Consider the following 20421-nt stretch of genomic DNA (forward strand, 5'->3'; position numbering starts at 1 on the left):
ACGAATGTAGTTTTGATCTGGGGAAAACATGACTATTTGACACGGTAATGTCTTGCTAAACTCGCACAAGACACAGATGGGTCACTATTTTATGTGTTTAGTGAGAAGTAGGTCCGCTGAAAATTCAATTGTGTGTTGCCTGGCAACCGTGTTGTTTAACTATCGGTTCTTTTTTTTCAAGCTAATTATTTCACTTGCTGAACCCACTATTGCGTAAATGTGTAGTGGGGATTTTATTTATTTATTTATCCATTTGTCACAAAAATGTGTAATGTTCGGCATTAAAAGAGACACTAATACCCCTGTTTTACAAAGTTGACGTTTTAATTGGAAAAATCCGTGTAAAGCACAGAACTTCCGAGCTTAACTGTCAAATTAAAAGCCATCGTAGAGCACATAACAATATTTTGTCAATGCTTCCGGTTATTCATTAACCCCCCACCCCCCAGCACACACACACACACACACAGCCATGTGTACGCGCACGCACGCTCTCATTCTCGCTCTCTTTCAGACAGTCACTCACTCCTTTCTCTTTTCAAAGCCCGTTGTGAGGCAGATTGACAGGCTAGAATGAAAATGAGGCGGACGCTCGGTCACGACTTCAGTGCGTACCCGTCCTTTTGAGAAGACTTCTAAACTTGGATCATATCACCATGGGAGCTATTTGGGCAGCAAGGGACTTTTGTTTGTTTTTGCTCTTGTTAAATAGTCGCCAAAGCGCAGCGCTTCCAGAGATTCGAGGTGGGACTGTAGTGAGTGTGCATGTGTTTGTGTTGTGTTTTCCAGTTGTGGGGAATGCTGCTTTACGCACGCTTTCAGAAGTGCGCTCTTGTTGTTTCACCAACGAAGACTTTCACTTTTTCTATCAGTTTCAAAACCTGTAGCTTGTGTAAAATGACTATTGGTGGGGCCATTTGTGTGCTCCATGTACATCTAACTTTACAAAACTAGTTGTGTAACTTGTTTGTAAGTAAATTAACAGGACTTCTCCAATTTGTCCGTTTGCAGACTGTTACTTAATAATGTTTGTCGGTTTTCTGCCTAATAATGTAAGTTTATGTAATAATGTAATTTTATATATAATAATGTAAGTTTATATATATATATATATATATATACATATGATGCTGTTATATATATTTTTTTCTTATGTCTTAGTAAAACTAAGTTAAGTACTTATGGATTTCAGCAGATCCGTGCGCAGAGGGAAGTGATGGCTGTCACATTGATGCTATTTGTCAGACTACCCAAGGCTCATACAAGTGTACATGTAAGGCAGGCTTTAAAGGAGATGGAAAACACTGCGAAGGTAATCTTTTTGCTTGTTAAGCTGTTGCCAAAATCAGTGGAATCAAAGAGTTTGGATGTTTAGCCCCACATTTGAACAGGGTAAATGTCACTAATCACATATTACTTTCTCTAAACAGGTTTGACACATAGTTTGAGAGATTTGTATCTATTTATTTTTCTATAGCAGATGCTATTCATGTCTTGTTCTTGCTGTATGAAGACTAAGATAGTTTGTGTGGAAATATTTCCAATCTGTAGGTAAACACTTATTAATGTGATGTTCACTTGTCAGATATTGATGAATGTGACCTGGAGTACAATGGAGGTTGTGTACACGAATGCAACAACATTCCAGGCAACTATCGTTGCACTTGTTATGATGGATTCAATCTGGCACACGATGGACACAACTGTCTGGGTAAGAAAACCACAAAGAGAATCATGATCTGTTGCAAACAGCTCGAACCATCAGCTCTGATGTTGAGGAATGCATGTTTGAGTGGGCTGTGTGTGAAGTTTCTCACACTCATTTAAAGAACATTAGCTACATGTGGAGCATTTGTGACTCTTATATGAGTGAAAAGCTTGTTTGTGGTAATAACAAACACTTTCCAGAGTTTTTTAAACAGTTTTTTAATGCAATGATCCCACTGTCCTTTAGATGTGGATGAATGCAAGTTCAACAATGGCGGGTGCCAACACACTTGTGTCAACACCATGGGCAGCTATGAGTGCCGCTGCAAAGAGGGCTTCTTCCTCAGCGACAACCAGCACACATGCATCCACCGCTCTGTGGGTGAGTCTACAATACGCACAGAGTGTGAAATCCTGAATAGTGTCTTGTTCATTTACAGCTGAGTCTCTGTGTTGTTGTGGATGCTTGTATGTCCCGACTGTATTGAACCACAAGCAGATTATTATCAGATCCTCCCATAGTCACCTACAAATCAGAGATGGATGGCGCAGTGAGGGGTGACAGGTTCAAGCTGGCTCTCGTCACTGAGCTTTTATGTGCTGCAGCATCATGCTGTGGGAAAAGGCTCTCTGTGTGCCGCAGAACAAAATAAGTTAATAACTGCAACACTCTGCTCTGTGTGTCAAAGATTAGTCTGAAGTGCCTTTGTTTTGTCTTCTTGACTGAAGTCGACATAAATGCAAGCACTTTCCACTCCATTGGGTCTCGACAGCCCTTTTAAATCCCGCAGACCTGACCACTCAGCTGTGACCCATCTATGTAAATTTTGCTGCATCTTCTCTCAGTTTTCCTCTCAAAGCAGCATCATGTATGTCAAAGAGGGGGCTGAAGGTTTTTTTTGGTATTTTGTGTTGAGGACAGCTGTAGCTCTTGTTTGCAGAATATTCTTTTTCTCTGTAGAGGCGCTGAAAATAACGCAGTGGTGGATGTTTTTGGATTGTGTAAGGCGTGAGAACAATCAGTGTCTTTGAGGATGCCAGACTAATCTCCCAGTGTGTGTGCCTTTGTGTTTAACTGGTCAGTCACTGCAGGAGAGTTTCATTGTGTACCTCTCTCCCTCCTTCTATCCCAGAGGGCCTCAACTGTATGAATAAGGAGCACGGCTGCGCCCACATCTGCAAGGAAACACCCAAAGGGGGTGTGGCTTGTGAGTGTCGTCCAGGGTTTGAGCTGGCCAGGAACCAGAGAGGCTGCATCTGTGAGTGCACCGGCATGAAGTCTCACAATACACCAACTGAGATATGCACGCCCTGATTGTTTGCCTTGTGGTCATTGTTTACTCTGCAGTAACTTGTAACCATGGGAACGGAGGCTGCCAGCACACCTGTGAGGACACAGAGAATGGCCCCATATGCAGGTGTCACGTCAGGTACACTCTGCAACCTGACATGAAATCGTGCGTAGGTAAGTGTTACACAGGAAATGCAAAATGCTCCAGTCAAACTTTCCGGGTTGTGCATACTTTTAACATGGTCTCACATTCATTTTTAAAGCCTCCCTTTAAAAGTACGTCTCAACGTTCTGTTGAGTGATGCCATATAGTTTCTTTAGGCCAAGTGATCTGCTCGTTGCTCAGTCAGTCAAAATCAACATCCATCATCTGTCAGTCAACATCTGTGTTGTCTCACAAACTGTAGCAGCATCTTTGCAAATTCAAAAGAGATTTTAAAAAAAAAGATCACAGCGTTACCAAACATTCTATCATTATAAAGAGTGTTTTTGTGAGACCGCTGAAATGCATGTGAAGCATAAAAACCATGTAGAACATTGATGTGATGGTGCTTCATTTTTACTTTGACTGTGGTAGATTTAAAAGATTTTTTTTTTGGTCAATTCACCAGCTTAACAAGTCGTTGCAAATTTAGTAAGAGGAGCCTTAGTTCAAGAGCCATAAGTTGTTCTTTTTCTGCCTCATAACTTTATTTTAGGGGTCTGCTTGAAAAGGTTTACATCTGTTGATATAAACAAATAAAACTTAACATTGATGCTGATGCTGCACGTTGCTGCTGCACCTCTTGTTGTCTGCTGTCTGAAACACTCTGTTCTAGGGCCTGTCTCTTTAAGGCCCCGCCCAAAGGTATGGGCTGCTCTGATTGGTCAGTTGATTGGCCAGAAATAGAGGGCTGAATGGCAGCTACGCATTTTCTGTTTATGGTGTGGCAAACTAGTCACATCATGCAAATGTTTACATGGTGATATCATTAAATAGGTAAGAAAACCATTGACTACAGAATGCCCTGTTTAGTAGTCCAGGGAGTGACGTGATTAAGCCCATTTGTCCTGCACTCTGAGCTTTGTACTGTTTCTGGTCTTTTACCTGCACAAAAAAGCTGCATAACACTCTTTAACGCAAAGGGAAGACTCCAAAAAAAAGCTCAGTAACGGCTCTTTAATTTGTTTTTAACCAATCAACTTGAAGTTAGATTATGTTTACAATATCGTATAGCTCAGGTAAAGAATTAAAACAAGCATAGTATGTACATTATATGTCCTGAGTGTGTGAAATAGGAATAATTGACATCATTTGCTCAACAAAATGGGAAAACTGGATGTTGTTTGAAGCAGCATTCCAATGTGTCTGATAATCAGAGCTGTCATTTCTGCTAAGAATATAACAAAACTAGTTGGATTCGTTTCTTTCATAACATGGATACTATCTTGATGAATAGATGAAAACACAAGTTGAGCTCTTTTCTTACGCAGTGTACTTTTTTCCACACAATTGTTTAGAGGGATAAGAATCAGTTGTCAGATAGTGGGTAGTATCTCTTCTTCCAGCAGCAGTGTGTGTGAGGTCCAGGCGTGTAACTGCAATGTTGTCTCCAGATTCTGATCTGCTGTATTATCTGACGCACACCAAGCCACCACAAGCAGAACATGCATCTGGTTTTCAAAAGGTGACACAAACACCCAGAGCTGAAGTCACCCGGTTAAGTTTTAGTGGGTTTGTTATTTCACAAATCTAGTGAATCTGTTAGCTCATACTGTTAATGATTGTGTTTTTGCGTCACAGAGCTAGATGAAGCCGCCACCGAGTCCTCGGACCACAACGCCACATCCTTTGCTGAAGTGGACAAGCGTGTCAAAAGAAGACTGTTGATGGGTAAGAGCAACACCCCTTACAGGCCAACAGCTTGAATTGTGTTTTACGTGGTGGTGTGCTGAGCTGCCGGGAACCACTAAGGAGCGGGAAGAAGAGTAATGTCTAGTAAACCGATACATTCCTCAGTCTTCTGAGCAAACTGTGAAATGACTACACGCTCACCATTTCGCCCTCAGTCTCCCTCCTAAAATATATGCATTTGTGACAGTGTGGTACATTTCACATTTTCCTCCCATTTGAGAATGGCTGCGTGTGAATATTTTCTTGCATAGTTTGTATTTATCAGTTCTGTGGTTCTGAGTCACACGGCGTGTGTAAAACATTGTATCTTTTGGCACCTTATCAGGCACATGAGCTCTGGGAGTCTGGTCCTGGGTTATAAATAACGCACGTTGTGAATGTACGTGTCTGCAAACTGTGCAGCCTGCCAGCAAAGCATTAGGGACTCATTTGTCTGCTCCCATTAATATATATCAGTGTTAAACGCTGTCTTCAAAGCTTCAAAAATGTATAGAACAAATTGTACATTTTTAAAATGGTCCAGAATCCAGATGTTTTGAGGGCACAATGCTCCTGAAAAAGCACATTTTGTAGATGTGTACCTGGAATAGAGAAGTAATTCAGCATCATTCAGCAGGTGGAAGGTTATTCACACATAGTGATGTATGTGCTGTAACTGCAGAAACCTGTGCCTTGAACAATGGCGGTTGTGACTGCACCTGTAAAGACACATCCACAGGCGTGCGCTGCAGCTGCCCTGTCGGTTTCACACTGCAGCCGGATGGAAAAACATGCAAAGGTCAGACTTCCAGCCCACAATAAGACCATCACAGAGACGAACAGCACACTGAAACACAGATCCGGCAGATTTGTAAGCTAAATTTTGCTTAAATGCGGTCACCTGTTTCTCTCAGATATTGACGAGTGCGAGGTTCACAACGGCGGCTGCGAACACTTCTGCAGGAACACCATCGGCAGCTTTGAGTGCAACTGCAGAAAGGGCTTTAAGCTGCAATCTGATGAACGCTCGTGTCAAGGTAGAAAGTCTTTCCACAGTTTGGGGCAAAAACATGACTCACATGATAGAGATAAGACGGGGGGGTGGGGTGGTGTTGCAACACTTTCAGATAGACATTTAAAACTTCCATTTTCTCTTGGGATTTTGCTGTTTTAGTTGAACCCAAAGAGCCTAATATGATGCTGACATGATGTAAATGAATTTAAAAGATCTCACAGAGACTGTAATTGCTGTCGAAAGTCAGTCCACCTGATGTACCACGTGTCACACATCTGAGTGGGAAGATGTGTGTCAGGGTGGGAAATTCCTCCCGATGAAGATTGCAACTGACTGCCCTGCTATTATGTCATCTGCCTGATTTTGATTACAGATATAGATGAGTGTTATTTTGAGCGCACATGTGATCACACATGTGTGAACTCCCCCGGTGGTTTTCAGTGTCTGTGCAACAAAGGCTACACCATGTACGGACTGGCCCACTGCGGAGGTAAGACCAAGCTGGGTGGAGGAGGTTACACATAACAATCTAAGTGTAAAACCCCAGTGCTCAATTTAGACGTGTGTCACTCTGAAAACCCTCTTGGTCACTTGTGTGTTGTAAAAAATGGTTTTGCCTTTTCATCCCAGATATAAATGAATGCAGTGTGAACAATGGTGGTTGTGAGCAGGGTTGTGAGAACACCATGGGTGGATTTGACTGCTTTTGCCATCCTGGCTATAAGCTACACTGGAACAAAAAGGACTGCATTGGTAAGCTTCCTCCATATTTGCTGAGTGCTTTTCTTCTGTATTTCGGAAATTGTGTTTATGACATCGTGGACTAAAACCTGGGGGACAAAAACAGGAGATACTTTGAATTGTTCTCTTTTTCTCTCTGTCACTTGATTTCTCTTGTGCTTGAGTAAAACATTCAACGTGCAACGATGATTGTACAACCTTCTATTTTTGGCGCCTCACCCTCGTGTGCACATTCCTCTGAGCTGCAATCAAGCATTTTCTTTTTTACCTTTGAGTTTTGTTGTGGTTTTTATCCAGAGGCTGAGGGTTTACCACCTGCAAGCCCCCCCTCTAAACCTACCTTGAACTGTAGTAAGCAACACGGAGGCGACCGCTGCTTTTTGACCTGTCAGTCCCAAGTTCACATCACTAGTGGTGAGTTGAACCAGCTCTCCGTATAGCATGACTTACCTGCTGTTATTGTCCATTTGCAGATCTATCTTCTATCTAACAGTTTTCTCATTAACTAAAGCTACATATTTGAATAGTTTGTTGTTTTGTTGCTTGTTCTCACTCACTTGTCACCCCCTGATGCTTAGTCGTTCAGGATTTTGAATGGAGAAGGTACCTCCACTTGCGGGATTACTCAAGCTAATGTAACAGTTGTAGGACGTGTTGCCATGGCAATGTGGAAAATGTCAGCATAGCTTTCAACAATGAAATGGATGTTATTGTGTATTCTAACGATGATGTTTTCTTAAGCTTAACCAACTACTTTTAATGTCTAAAGTTAACTAGATGCTTTAAATGTTTAACCTTAACCAAGTGCTTCATTTTTCTTCATTAAGTAATACAGTAGTAGAGGGAAAGAAGTAAAAGATAAAGAGAGATAAAGTTGGAAGTGAGAAACAATTTCAAGATTTGGACTCAAACACAAGCCACATGCTCAGGTCTCTATCCTCTTCCACCCCTCTGACATCCTGATGTAATCCATGTTAGTTGTTTATGATCAAGTGCTATTCAAATACATTTTCCAGTTGTCATTTACTATTGGGGCAGCTGGTAATATGGAGCTGTAAATTTCCCCTGCATCAGAAAGTGAAGGTAAAGGTGTAGCTGTGAGTTGAAAGCTGACAGAAAGAGCTCGAGACGCATCGCTGTTATGTGATCAGTTGGGAATTAGAAAGTGTTGCCTCACACATGCTTGTGTTTGCTGTTCTGCTCCCACTGGCTCAGCTTAGATATCTTGACCTTTTAGAAATGCTGAAAAAGATTGCCCTCGATTGCTCACCTTTGTGGACTGTTTAACACTCAACACAGACATTTCTGATTGAATACTATTCAGTAGAAGCTCAGCAGTCCTCCTCAAAGCTAAACAGTCCTTGAAAGGTTGGGTCAAGTTCATCATTTTAACCCATGCTTTCACTTTTAACCTCCAAAATCGATCAAAATGTTTAACAGGACCTAATTACTGTCAATTTGGATATTTCTTTTAAATCATGGGTGCACTTCTTAGGATGAACTGGCCTCAGTGGAACTGTCAGAAGGCATGCAAACAAATTATGAGTGCAATATATAATATTAATAATAACAGTGGTAAAGCATGGCACAGAAGGTAAAGACTTAAATGCAGTTAGTTATCAAAGCCTCTCTCAGACATGCGCTCCTTTCCATTAATCTGATGGCATCTGAATGTGTCTGTATGTCAAAATATGCACGATGGTGCTTTTCTGTAAAAAGTTGCAAAGGTAATCTAACAAGAGTGAACCGAGTCACATTAACAAACCACTTTCTTCCCGGCACATTTCTGTGCCGAATGCTGTCACTGTGGCTCAGTGGCTGACTGTAAGTGCAATAAAATCATCTAAATGAGAAGCCAATAAGAGCCTGTTATCACAGCAGCTGTAGAACAAGTTAATAAACACACCCACAGTGTGTTTGGGAGGCTAATTTGAATTGTTATGGCAACGTAATATTTTGTTGTATGTAAACTCTGACTTTGGCATTACATTGTACTTAATCCACTGTCCAGTCTCCCTGGAATGGCAAATATTGTGTGCATACAGTGGCTCTCCATCACTGCCGTGGTTAAACCTGAATGAATCCATAGGGAACATTAACTTAAAAGTGACTCATGCCTCAATTACTGAATGCTGTAGCTTTAACTGATTGATGAAGCCATCAATGTTGCGAATCCCATGTCTGAAAAGGGCTTAAGTCAAGCTGTTTTAGATCTAGTTGTGTGAACAGTTGTCAGCTTCAGTCTACGGAGCGACTCGTCATGTTCCTACATGCTTCCTCTTTGCTCTCTTACTTGGCTTTTGTGGTCCTAACTTTTGTCAGTGTTGGTCTGTGTGTCATGGCCTCTTGTGTGTTTTCAGGGACGGAGGATTCCTACACAGTGACCTGTGGAATGCCTCTGCCCTGCTTGACTGGCGCACAAAAGAACAACAGTGGCTTGTATTGCTTAGGCAAGTACAAAACCTCACAGATTTACATCAATCTTTCTGCTTTGCCATACAAAACAGTAACTCAGGAACCGCTCAGGCTTGTGTTTCTGGTTTTCAGTTGATATGTAAATAGATCAAAATGACAAGATTTTCTGTTTCTGTCCGCCAGGTCCAGGAAAGGCCAGTGTTCCACGCATTAAGACCACAGCCACTTTTAAGTCTGGCACTGCAAAGTGCAACTTAAAACGAAGTCAAGAGAAACTCAGGGAGAGCTTAAACTCAGCACACTCAGGTACAGGAAGCCCAACAATGCCTTCAAACACTAGATTTATAGATGACAGATAGATAAAGATTAGAATTACAGCTCCTTCATGTTACAGGTTAAAAACAATTTGGGTTTAGTAAGTGCTGCCAGCATCTAAAGAAGTTAAAGCAGACCTGAAAGCTGCTTCAAAGAAAACCAAAAACCAAGGGCAAATGTGAAAGAGATTTGTGGGGAAAGTGATGTGGTTTTGAGTGTTTTGAATGTCTTGGAGCTGCACTTTGTCTGGCAGTGACAGGGGAGGATGTAATTAGCCATAGCATGCCTTTCAATCGGGTTGACCCAGACATCAATCAAATGGGTTTTTGAATGTACGATTATGTTGCCTCCCCAAAAGAGTTCAGCATGCTCTTTTTCATTGCTCGCTGTAACCGAAAGAGATACATTATTTGTTGTTTCAGACATACATTATTTCCCATCCTCTCTCAGCTCTCTACTTAGAGTGTCAAAAATATATTTTAGGATGTTAAACAATGTGAGTTTTCACTGTAACTCTTTAACAATTGTGTGATTTTGTGTGTTGTCAATGTGTCTGCTGGCTGTGGCGTGGTTATGGGGGGGTGGTTGTCTCCCATGTTCACAGATAGCAGGTTCCTCTTCACTGAAAATGTCCAGTTTAGCTACGTGAGCCTGCGCTGCACCTCGTCGGGACAGAGATCCCGCAGCCGTCACAGCAGGAAAGCTGGCGAGGAGGACGGCTCCTCCATCACAGCTGAGTTTGAGCTGGATGTGAACCTTGAGGAGGTAACAGGTTGGTCTCTCTGCACTTCCTGCCTGCTTGTGACCTTCGCTTCTTATTCTCTGTCTGTCTTTCTTTTGCTGCTGTCTGTCACTAAACAAAGCAAACCATTAAAGTATCTCCTGTTTTGACTTGACTTTGGTGGTGGGCGCTAGGTTTGGAGCACGGGGTCGAGGCGTCTTCTGTTTTAATTGCTTGATTTCTATTGTTTTGGTATCTGAGAGTGTTTTTTTCTTTTTTCTTTTGTGAGGTAAGCATGTGGGAATCCAGGCATGAAATCTCGGTTTAAAATAGTTATGCACGGTTAAGTTTTGGCTTGGAAACAGTTGCGGTATCAAGTGCTTCTCTCAGCAGAGAGTTGTGATCTGAACTGCGTGCGTCGGCGTTCAGAGAGGAGGCTCAAGAAGACCATCAGGACCCTGAGGAAGTCCATCAACCGGGAGCAGTTCCACCTCCACTTTGCCGGGGCTGACTATGAGCTTTCGAAGAGTCTGGGCCAACCGGCAGAGCTGCCAGGACACTGTGTGGCAGGTCAGGTGCTGGTGGGAAGGAAATGTGGTGAGTTTGATTCACTTATTCAGGACACAAACTATTTTAAAGATCAGGGCATGCATCTTTGAGCCAGGCAAACTGAAAATATTCCTCTCTCCAACCTCTTTGTTTTTAAGGCGGTGTTGGCTCCAGGTGTGCCTCATACACGCAGTAGACCTGTAGTCATGTCTTTAAGTAGTTGAAATGGCCCATGCCAGTAAGATATATTTAGACAAGTTGGTTTAATGATTGGATATGGAACAGGCGTGGGCCAGATGAACGTCGTATTTGGTTCTCAGACATGCTGTAATGAGCAAGTTGGAGGGGAGAGTGAGTTTGTGTGGAAGAACAGAGAGACTGTTGTTGAGGTTCCAAGCTATGAGATCTTCCAGCATCTCTTTGGGATAAGAGTGTTGCATTAGGACTCATGGCAGGTCTCCTGGTCGCTGTTGCCGCTGACTTTTATATACAACGTGTGATGGAGAAAATATTGGTTAAATATGACCGCACACTGTTAGGGGAAAAGAGCTGAGAGTTGGCTTGCATTTTTCCTGGCTGATGTTGCTGTAAGCCCCTATTTTCAGGCCTCTCAGTAAGTTTGCTGCCCGCTGAAACATCTCATCAGGAAACTGGTGCCTGTCCTCTTTTTAAATGTCTAAATATTTATTCAGCATGTGCTTTGAGCCGTTTTGAAGATGTTTATATGTGATGCATACCCAGCTCTTCAACGCCACATGAGAAGAATAGAGCTGATGGACCCGTTACTTGTGTCAAGTTTCCCGCTCCTGTTCAATTTTTCCATCTATTCTAAAACAGACCTTAAATGTCTTGATTCCTTAATTCTTCAGCTATGCTTTCAGGTCAACATTAAACAGTCTATTGGCCATGGCAGGGGTGTAGACATGTAATTTGGGAGAGGCGAAAGGGGGGTCTGCGAGGCATTCTTCTTAACCTCCAGCTCTTTAAAGGAGCTATATTTTTCCCTCCTCCCCCACCCCCCGCTCTGGCTTAGCTGAGTGCAGTTTAGTCCTTTTCAGTTTGCCCACTCCATTGAAAACCCCATTTGGGGCTCGTTGTTATTCCCCGCAGAGGAACGACAACACAGGTTTCTGTGAATTTGCAGGAAATAGTGTGCAGTATTTAGGGCATTTCTCCCATGTTTCTGTGGTGTGTTTTTGGTTGCTGTCGGCAGTGCAATTTACATTTTAGAAAGTCTTTACTTTTATCTTTTAATTCGAATTTCTCAATTAGAGAGCAGCACAATATGTGTTTTCTTGTAAAAATGGAATATACCTGTCGAAAAGGCTCAGCGAAGAAGATCTGTGATACATGCTGCATGTCGGCTTGTCTTTTTGAGCGTTGTAGTCAACTTGTTTGCGTGTTTGTTTTTATATTTAAGATGTTTAGGAAGTACTGTTGATTCAAGCTGGCAGTTTGAGTATGGGGTACCCCCCACCTTTCCCCCAGCTGGGGCCACTTTGCATGACCCCCAGCCACTAAACTGCTAAAGAGAATTGACTTCAGCCACACCATGGGAATCAATTAGCATCAGCTGTTTGGGCCTCTGCTTGATGGGCGCAAGCGGTGATTGGGCCGAGCAGAATGGGGGGATTCAGAAACCTGACCCCTTTTATTGGGTTCAGCTCCTTACCACTGTGATACCGTAGTGTTTTCCTATGTCATCAAGTAGGAAAAAAACGGGGCTTGAATAGAGGTGAAAGGTCTTTTAAACCTCTTTGGGGCCATCAATTCGAGGACTCTATAGAAGTGCTCTTTGCATTTGAAAGGCTTCAAGGTTTTTTTCTCTTTCACTCTCACTCTCTCCTCTTCCCTCCCTGTTTCCCTCTGTCAAATAAAAGCTGTTAGAGGACAATGCAATGATGGCTCCTCATGGTCTTTCAGAATAAACAAAGGGCTTCAAAAATGAACTGCTCTAGATAGAATTACATTTTCACTCTTTAGAGGAAAATCCAACAATTTGCTGAGCTACGTATAATGGAGCTACATTCAGACTTTTGTGTGTCAAGCTTATGGAGGCAGCGGCTCTTTACTCACAGGCAGCATCTGAGGCACATTTTGCACCAAAGACCAAGTGATTTAATTGATTTATTCTTGTGTGAGATCAGCTACAGTTTTCAAGTCAAGTTCTTTAGGCTATCAGACAGACACAGTAATTCCCAAATTAATTACAGGCATCATTCTGAATGGGAGGAACCAAAGCAAAACTGTGTTTTGGTCCCTGTAATCAAGCCTTTGCTCTTTTGTGAGGGAAATACCCCCTTTGACTTACCTCTGGATTTGCTTTTAAAATAGGTGAGTGTGCTTATGCTGGCATTAGAAGTTCCTGATGCACAGCTGTGTTATGTTTTCAAGTATTAGGAAGAAAGGCAGCAGTGGAAAGATTGGTGCTCTTTTCTCCCGCTGATTCTGTGGGGCTGTGTTTAGCTGGTGTGCAAAAGCATTTGAGCAGTTTAATGACGCTTTTGACGGCTTTTTGTAGAATGTTTCATTTGCGCACAAAGTGTGTATGTGAGAGTATTTTAAACTATCTCTAGTAATATGGAAGACAGCAGGCTGACATTTATTTGACTATATGAGGAATGTCAAACTTGGCTTTAATGGCAAGAAGCAATCTGACTGTTAAACACAAACAGTGTCATTGCTCTCCTCTATGACTGTACTTAGATTCATGTTTACTTTTTCTTCTTTATATAATGTGCACACTTACAAAATGATTATCTTTATAAATTCAGCTCAAGCCTCAGTTTCAGTTGTAAGAGTAACAAAATACTCTAATACACATAAAAGTAAACCTGTGTCATTAAAAACCATCTAAAATCAGTTTTTAATGCGGACCTGTACGGTATTTTATAGAAAAGTGAATTATTATCATGCTTGATCCCTTCCTAAACACCTTTGACTGCTAGAAATCTCTGAATTCAATATCCAAATTTTACCGATTTCAGCAAGCACTTAAATTGAGAATGAAAAGATCTATGTGCATGTCTTTCCTGGTTCACATGATTAGTATTTTAGCATTTTATCAATTCACCTTATAAATAACTAAAGACATTAATTAACCTGTATCTCGTGAGATATATATGTATAAACTTTCAGGTGAATACTTTGTTTATGACGTAGCTGTAGTACAACTTGACAGTTGCCTGCCTGTTCATTAACATCGAACTCTCCAATAAGGCAGAGCCGATACCTTTGATGTGAAGATTTAACTCGCTGCTCTTCACTGTGTTTATCTGTTTCAAGTATGCACATGGCCTCCCCTTGATTACACTTGAGAGTGCAGTTGAAGTCTGGGTTACTTTAATGTTGCTGTCATTGAATTTAACCGCTGTCTTTAATGTGTTTATCTGCCCTGTGGTGAGAACCGTATGATTATGTGTTGCCACGGGGAAAACTGCTATATTTGTTGATTCATGTCTGCATATCACATTGTCTTTCTGTCCTCAAAACGTTTTTTGCACTATGTTTAACCTACCCGATTCTGTTCTGTTGGCTAAATTACGTTAATTACATGTTCAGACGTAACATAAGTTCTGTCTGTTTTGGGTGTCTTATCTTAAGTGTTAACAGTTGCTGAGGAAGAATATCCAGTTTGTCTTTGTTGAGCAGTTAGATTCGTTTCAGTTTGAATCCATATAACAGTATTATTTCTTAAGAAAATAACAGCTCTATCAAAGCCTAATGCTAAAGTAATCCATTTTTCACGTTCTTTTTCGATGTCATTCCCCACTTATCTGCTAGTGAGCTGCAGCGTTGGGATGTACTTCGACGGCGATCAAGGACGGTGCGTGCTTTGTCCAGCTGGAACGTATCAGGATGAGGAGGGACGGATGTCTTGTGAGGTCTGTCCAACGCCTGAGGGAAGAGAAGTGTCCAAGGTGGTCGGAGCTCGAAACATGTCAGAGTGCGGAGGTGAGCGGTTGTGTGTGACTAACAAAATAAATCTTAATCCTAATCAAAATATAAACAGTATTTTCATAGAATTAAGATTCTATTTATATCAATAAAATGTTAGCCCTTTGTCTGTGTGATCTGCATTGAAAACATGGCTATGCCTTAGGTTACTGTATATTTGATGTCTTGACTGAAAGAGATCGGATTGAAGATCAAACTAAATGTTTGTTGTGATATATGAAGCAGCTTGTCGTTCACTCGTTGGGGCATATTTGAAATGTTAGGTTTTGTACAGCTAGTCAACTGATATTGTTGCCAGGTAATGATGAATACAGACCAGACAAATTTGTTTCAAAGCTTATTTTAATACTATCTATAACTACAAGCACACATACTGACAAACACCTGAGAAGCAACTTTTTAAGGTCACTGGCACCGCAGTGCAGGAGCAGACCTCTACACTTTGCTGTCTTCTTCTTCATCAAGTCATTAATTGTCCACAGTCTTTCAGTACTGGAGCCGTTAACAGTTCAATCCATAATCATAGTAGGTGGTTATATATGATATAAGTCCATCTCCATTTTTGCTACCTCAGATGTTAGCTGATTCTCCATCTTGTCAGTCTTTTTTGGGAAGCTAACCAGCTGCTGGCTGTACATTCATATATACTATTGAGTAACGGTACCTATCCTCTAGTCTAACTTGTAGCAGTAAAGTGTGCAGCATAACACATTTTTGAGTGAAACTGAACAATACGTAAGCATTTAAGCTGAAGAGAAACATAACATCATAAAAGTCTGATAAAGGCCCAGACAATCAGTGTGAAAAAGTGTTTTGTAAGTCTGAGCCACACAGGAAGCGCTGGTGCCATGATAAAGATCTCCTTGGCAGATGTTCTGCTTTGTGTAAACCCAAAGAAGCTTGAGTTCAGGTGATGAAGATGTATTTGAATTCAGAAGGTAAATATTTTCAGGATTTTTTCAGGCCTGAGTAACAGCTGAAGGAGCCATTATGGGCGTTATCACAGTCACTCTGTGGCCGAATCCCAGATCCCATCTCCTTAGACAGACTAAACAAGAGGAGCTATCAGCAGATTCCTACAGGCGCCCATTTTCTATTAGTCAAACCGGAGTTACGCTGTGTGAGAGGTGTAGATGAAACGTGGCATCATTCCAATAACATTTGCTTAAGCTGTACCACAAATGCTTGTCTTAATAGACTTAAGAGAATCTTTTATCTTATATCCCACATGAAACACTGTAAAAATAACTGACGAATCAAACTGTGCAGTTCTAAAACTTTAAACAGAGGTTTTGCTGTTTGTGAGTGTACAGTCTGAGCTGTCCAAACACTTCACTGTGTGTGTTCAGGTCAGTGCTCCCCTGGTCAGTACTCTCATGATGGCTTCATCCCTTGCCTGCCCTGTCCACTGGGAAGGTACCAGCCAGAAGTGGGGCGCACTTCCTGCTTCCCCTGCGGAGGAAACTTGGTCACCAAACGCAGTGGAGCCGTCACCTTTCAGGAGTGTGAGACCAAAGGTATGAGATCGTCTGTGCTCTCGTTGCTCGATAACTCCTGTTTAGTTTCATTTCTAGCATAAATGAGGGGCTTTTATGGTTCTGTTGGAGCAGAGACAGTGTATGAAACACTGTCAAACTTATAAAATAAAGTGAAACATCTGCGGTTGTGGTGATTTTTACGTTTTTTCCCACTTCACCTCATGGATTGTGGATACAGAGTCTACAGAGCTTCCGTCAGTGTTGACAAGAACTCTGCTGCCCTCTGCAGCTGCTGTATGGTCTCTACCCTGTAAACACATTTTAGTTTAGTTTAAAGTTGTGTTTATTTATGCAGAATGTAAATGGTTTGAACTAGTTTTTCAAGTGACAGAGATGCCTACCTTCAGTGTAACAGAGAATATTGAGATGTTTATATCAACTGGCTAACTCTTCTGTTACTGCGCTTGGCTCCTGCAGTCCAGTGCTCTCCAGGACATTTCTACAACACCAGCACACACCGCTGCATCCGCTGCCCAATGGGGACATATCAAGGGGAGATTGGCCAGAATTACTGTGTCACCTGTCCCGGTAACACAACCACTGACTTCGACGGCTCCACTAATATCATGCAGTGCAAAAGTAAGTGTGTGTGTGACCAGTAAAGACTGTGCAAGTGAAACACTGCAACGGTTTCCCAATAAGTCACACTCCTGACACATTTGTGTTGCTTTACAGACAGACAGTGTGGAGGAGAGCTGGGAGATTTTACTGGCTACATTGAGTCCCCCAACTATCCAGGGAACTACCCAGCCAACATCGAGTGCACTTGGACCATCAACCCACCGCCCAAGCGCAGGATCCTTATTGTTGTACCAGAAATCTACCTGCCCATTGAGGACGAATGTGGAGACTACTTAGTAATGAGAAAAAGCTGTGAGTTTTAACTGTGTGTGTGTGTTACAACTCCTCCAAGAGGTTGACCTTTGGTTTAGGTTGGTTATGCTTAACTTTAGGAAACTGTTGGGCTGGGAGTGAGTTTTTTACAGTCTGATCCTCACAGGTGGTTAAAACAAATGCAAAGTTGAATTAATTCAATTCTACATCAACGTGGTCAAGATCTTATAAAAATTTCTGGCTGTCAACATGAAGCGTCTTATTGATCTTCCACAGGACCACTATAGACTTTAGACTCTTTATATTCTAAATAACTGAAAATTGCCCTGCTTTGTGCACACACCTTTACCTCACAGCTCTGCCCAACTCTGTGACGACCTATGAGACGTGTCAGACATACGAACGTCCCATCGCTTTCACCTCCCGCTCAAAGAGGCTGTGGATTCAGTTCAGGTCCAACGAGGGAAACAGTGGGAAAGGCTTCCAGGTTCCCTATGTGACATACGACGGTGAGAGGAAACAGGATGTTTTGTCCTGTACAAAGAAGGTTACATTTGAAATGTGATAGGTCATAGATTACATTTCACTATTAAAATTGCAATAAGTGATATTTAACTTACTACATTACTTTATTTATTTTGTAATAGATTTTCTAAAAAGGGCAACAGATCTAGTTCTGTAAAGGCTGTAGATGTTTCATCAGGTTTGAGCGTTTCAATTTTGGAAGATTTTTTAACTGCCAGCAAACAAACCTTAACTTTAATCTTCAGACATGGTTGAACCCCTTTCAGGTCCCTAAATTTCTTGTCTGATGCAATGGCAGCTTGTTTTTCTATGGTCGGCTCTTTCCTGGCATGGTAGATTTATTAAGAACAGCGCACGTCATTTTGAATGGCAGGGAGAATTTAAAAAGAGCAAATTAAAAACAAGGCTCAGTGTTTGAGCAAATACTGTTAGATATAAGCTGCTTACACAGTCTGTAAGCTTGATGGTGTTGTGTTCAAATGTGTTGTTTTAATGTATTAACTGCTAATACTTTCATATGGAAATATGTACAAAGGCATTATTATTGCACAGTAAACACATATAATGTATATATAAGAGGAAGTCTTTATTCAGATTAAACCCTGTTGTAGTTATAAGCATTTTTATTAATAGCTATAATTCCCAAACTCTTTTTTTCTGATTCTTGCAACATTGATTTGTAGATTTATTACATAACATACATCTGTTTCCTGTTGCTCTCTCTACCCCAACACTGAAGAAGATTTCACTACCTCCTTTTGTTACATAGTTAGCATTTGATTTGTGACTTTAAAGGGGTTTTTGTGGATGTTATTTGTTTCAGAGGACTACACAGAACTGATTGAAGACATAGTCAGAGATGGAAGATTATATGCGTCAGAGAATCACCAGGAAATCCTCAAGGTATCTGTGTGATTTTCATCTGCCATTTTCAAACGTGCAACAAAGGCCGGTTATGGTTCTGTGGTTTCTTCATTCCAATGTGGGGAAGTCTGAAGTCTGTCAGACATCTGATCCTGTATAAACATATTGGTATACAATTCATATTGATTATAAAACATTCCGTTGTAAAATGTTTAAAAAAAAAGACATCTGTGCTAACAAAAAGTATTTGAATGATGATTATGTTAAATTGTATCATTTGAGCAGATAGTGCCCTCTAGGGGAGATAAGTAAAAGCACAGACCACTGATCGCATTCTCTGTCATCTCGATTGAATACCTTCGCTTTCCATTAATGGAATTAATTTTCTCCTCAGGATAAAAAGCTCATGAAGGCGCTGTTTGACGTGTTGGCTCACCCACAGAACTTCTTCAACTACACGGCACAAGAATCAAAAGAAATGTTCCCTAAATCCTTCATCCGCTTCCTGCGTTCCAAAGTCTTGAGATTCCTTCGCCCTTAAAAGAGCAGATACTGGCGACAGTAACTCTTTATTCACTGGCCCTTTTAAGAGTATTCTGTAGTTATCGATTTTCACACAAAGCCATTGTAGAGCAGATCTTACTCTGACTATGTGGACAATTCAAGCGAGAGGACTTCTCACAGGGGTTTAAGAGGAAAACATGAAGCTGTACGGAGCATTGATCTGCATCTGCATTCTCAGAAAGGAATCTGGATCTCTTTTCTTTGTTTGGAAATATCTCTTTACGCCTTTCTTAAGATTTAAAGTCAGAATTAAAATCAAAAGCTCTCATCTGTGTATTTGAATACTGCTTAATAATACTGCACATGTTGGCTTCATGGGACTCTTGGTAATAGAGTCACGATGAATCACAAATATGGTAGTTGAACAAATATATACCGAATGTCAATGATACTGTATATAGAGTGTGTGTTTAGTTTTAACATAGGCTACTTTCACAGATAGAGGTGAATTATTGACCGAAATACTACTAAACGTCAGGGACTAATAGAGAACAAGTGTTTTGTTGGGAACACTAGCACTACTAAAGAGATAGTTCCACCACAAAAGCAATTATTCGGATGGATATCTTGTATGTAAAAATGATGTAAAAAGTTTTGGGTGAAATGCTAAGTAAGGTATGAAGGCATAGCTGCAAATGCTGGTGGCCCGTGTATTTGGTACTCTATAGTGTCAGGATGAGTACAACTGTTCTTTAAAGAAGTACTGACTTAATGCACCCGTGAAATTTTGACTGATTAATACATTTTATATTGTGATCTAGCAACCAAAGATGACCCTGTAGACACCCTGAACACATCATGTTGGAGTGCATCAAAAGTAATGGACAGTCCTGTAAAATACAACCATTCACTTGTCTTAGATGATTTTTTTAAATGTATATTTTTGTGATTTTGTACATCTAATATGCTGTAAATAAAAACAGGAAACTTGTTCAGCGTTTTTTATTCTCTTGAACCGCTTTATTTTTTCTTTCTTTCTTTTTTTACATTTTCATGTTTCTGTAGTGAAATCAAAGTTTAAACATACTCACCGGGAAGACTGTTTGGAAATAAAACAGGGCTCCCTCTATTTTTCTGTTAAATTAAGTGATTGTTGTGCATTGTATACCATTAACAGGGTCGTGACTCATGACTGAATGATTAATTAAAGAAGACAATATGTCATCTGCTTATTCGGATAACGTATTGATAAATCACTAAATAATATTTAGTATTACAGCAAAACATTTGGTTGTCTTTTATATCTACATGAAATACAGTTAAAATAATATAATTACAATCATATTACATGACTTATGTATCTGTTATCTATCTTTCTTACTATGCTGTTTATTTTAAAGTGTCGCTATCACAGCTTGGTCCTCTAATTATTTACTAATCGTGCTAAGGGTACGTTCGATTTTAGGTGTCTTCACGCCCTGTTGGTGCGGGTTCTCAGAACCCTTATCGAAAATGTTTAAAGGGATTTTTTGTTGTTTTGGAATATATATAAACCACGAAATAAGTAGTATT

The 20421-nt window shown here is 40.9% G+C and overlaps 1 protein-coding gene across 4 annotated transcripts; it reads left to right on the forward strand.

Moving 5' to 3' along the window:
• Nucleotides 1-495: 495 nt before the first annotated feature.
• On the forward strand, nucleotides 496-19840 carry scube2 (signal peptide, CUB domain, EGF-like 2). Of its 4 annotated transcripts, none has more exons than XM_072380626.1 (23): nucleotides 496-744; nucleotides 1193-1312; nucleotides 1586-1711; nucleotides 1955-2089; nucleotides 2841-2966; nucleotides 3056-3172; nucleotides 4782-4871; nucleotides 5554-5670; nucleotides 5786-5908; nucleotides 6260-6376; nucleotides 6517-6639; nucleotides 6925-7041; nucleotides 8988-9077; nucleotides 9226-9348; nucleotides 9962-10129; nucleotides 10469-10675; nucleotides 14411-14581; nucleotides 15934-16101; nucleotides 16540-16701; nucleotides 16798-16995; nucleotides 17313-17465; nucleotides 18305-18384; nucleotides 18740-19840. In XM_072380626.1, the coding sequence occupies exons 1-23, from the start codon at nucleotides 657-659 to the stop codon at nucleotides 18884-18886; spliced, it is 3066 nt and encodes a 1021-aa protein (XP_072236727.1). In that variant the 5' UTR covers nucleotides 496-656; the 3' UTR covers nucleotides 18887-19840. The 4 variants fall into 4 exon arrangements, with proteins under 4 accessions (XP_072236727.1, XP_072236729.1, XP_072236728.1 ...); XM_072380628.1 differs by having other exon boundaries at nucleotides 10472-10675; XM_072380627.1 differs by having other exon boundaries at nucleotides 1196-1312.
• The last annotated feature ends 581 nt before the right edge of the window (nucleotides 19841-20421 follow it).

The sequence above is a fragment of the Leuresthes tenuis genome, unplaced genomic scaffold (assembly GCF_036924035.1).
Source record: "Leuresthes tenuis unplaced genomic scaffold, fLeuTen1.0.hap1 SCAF_2, whole genome shotgun sequence".
NCBI lineage: Eukaryota > Metazoa > Chordata > Actinopteri > Atheriniformes > Atherinopsidae > Leuresthes > Leuresthes tenuis.

Bases quoted from the DNA above. Each gene is read 5' to 3' on its own strand.
- scube2 (XM_072380626.1), top strand. From the start codon at position 657: ATGGGAGCTATTTGGGCAGCAAGGGACTTTTGTTTGTTTTTGCTCTTG. The intron at 2,967-3,055 runs GTGAGTGCACCG...TTTACTCTGCAG, and splicing joins GAACCAGAGAGGCTGCATCT to TAACTTGTAACCATGGGAAC. The intron at 10,676-14,410 runs GTGAGTTTGATT...CTTATCTGCTAG, and splicing joins GCTGGTGGGAAGGAAATGTG to TGAGCTGCAGCGTTGGGATG.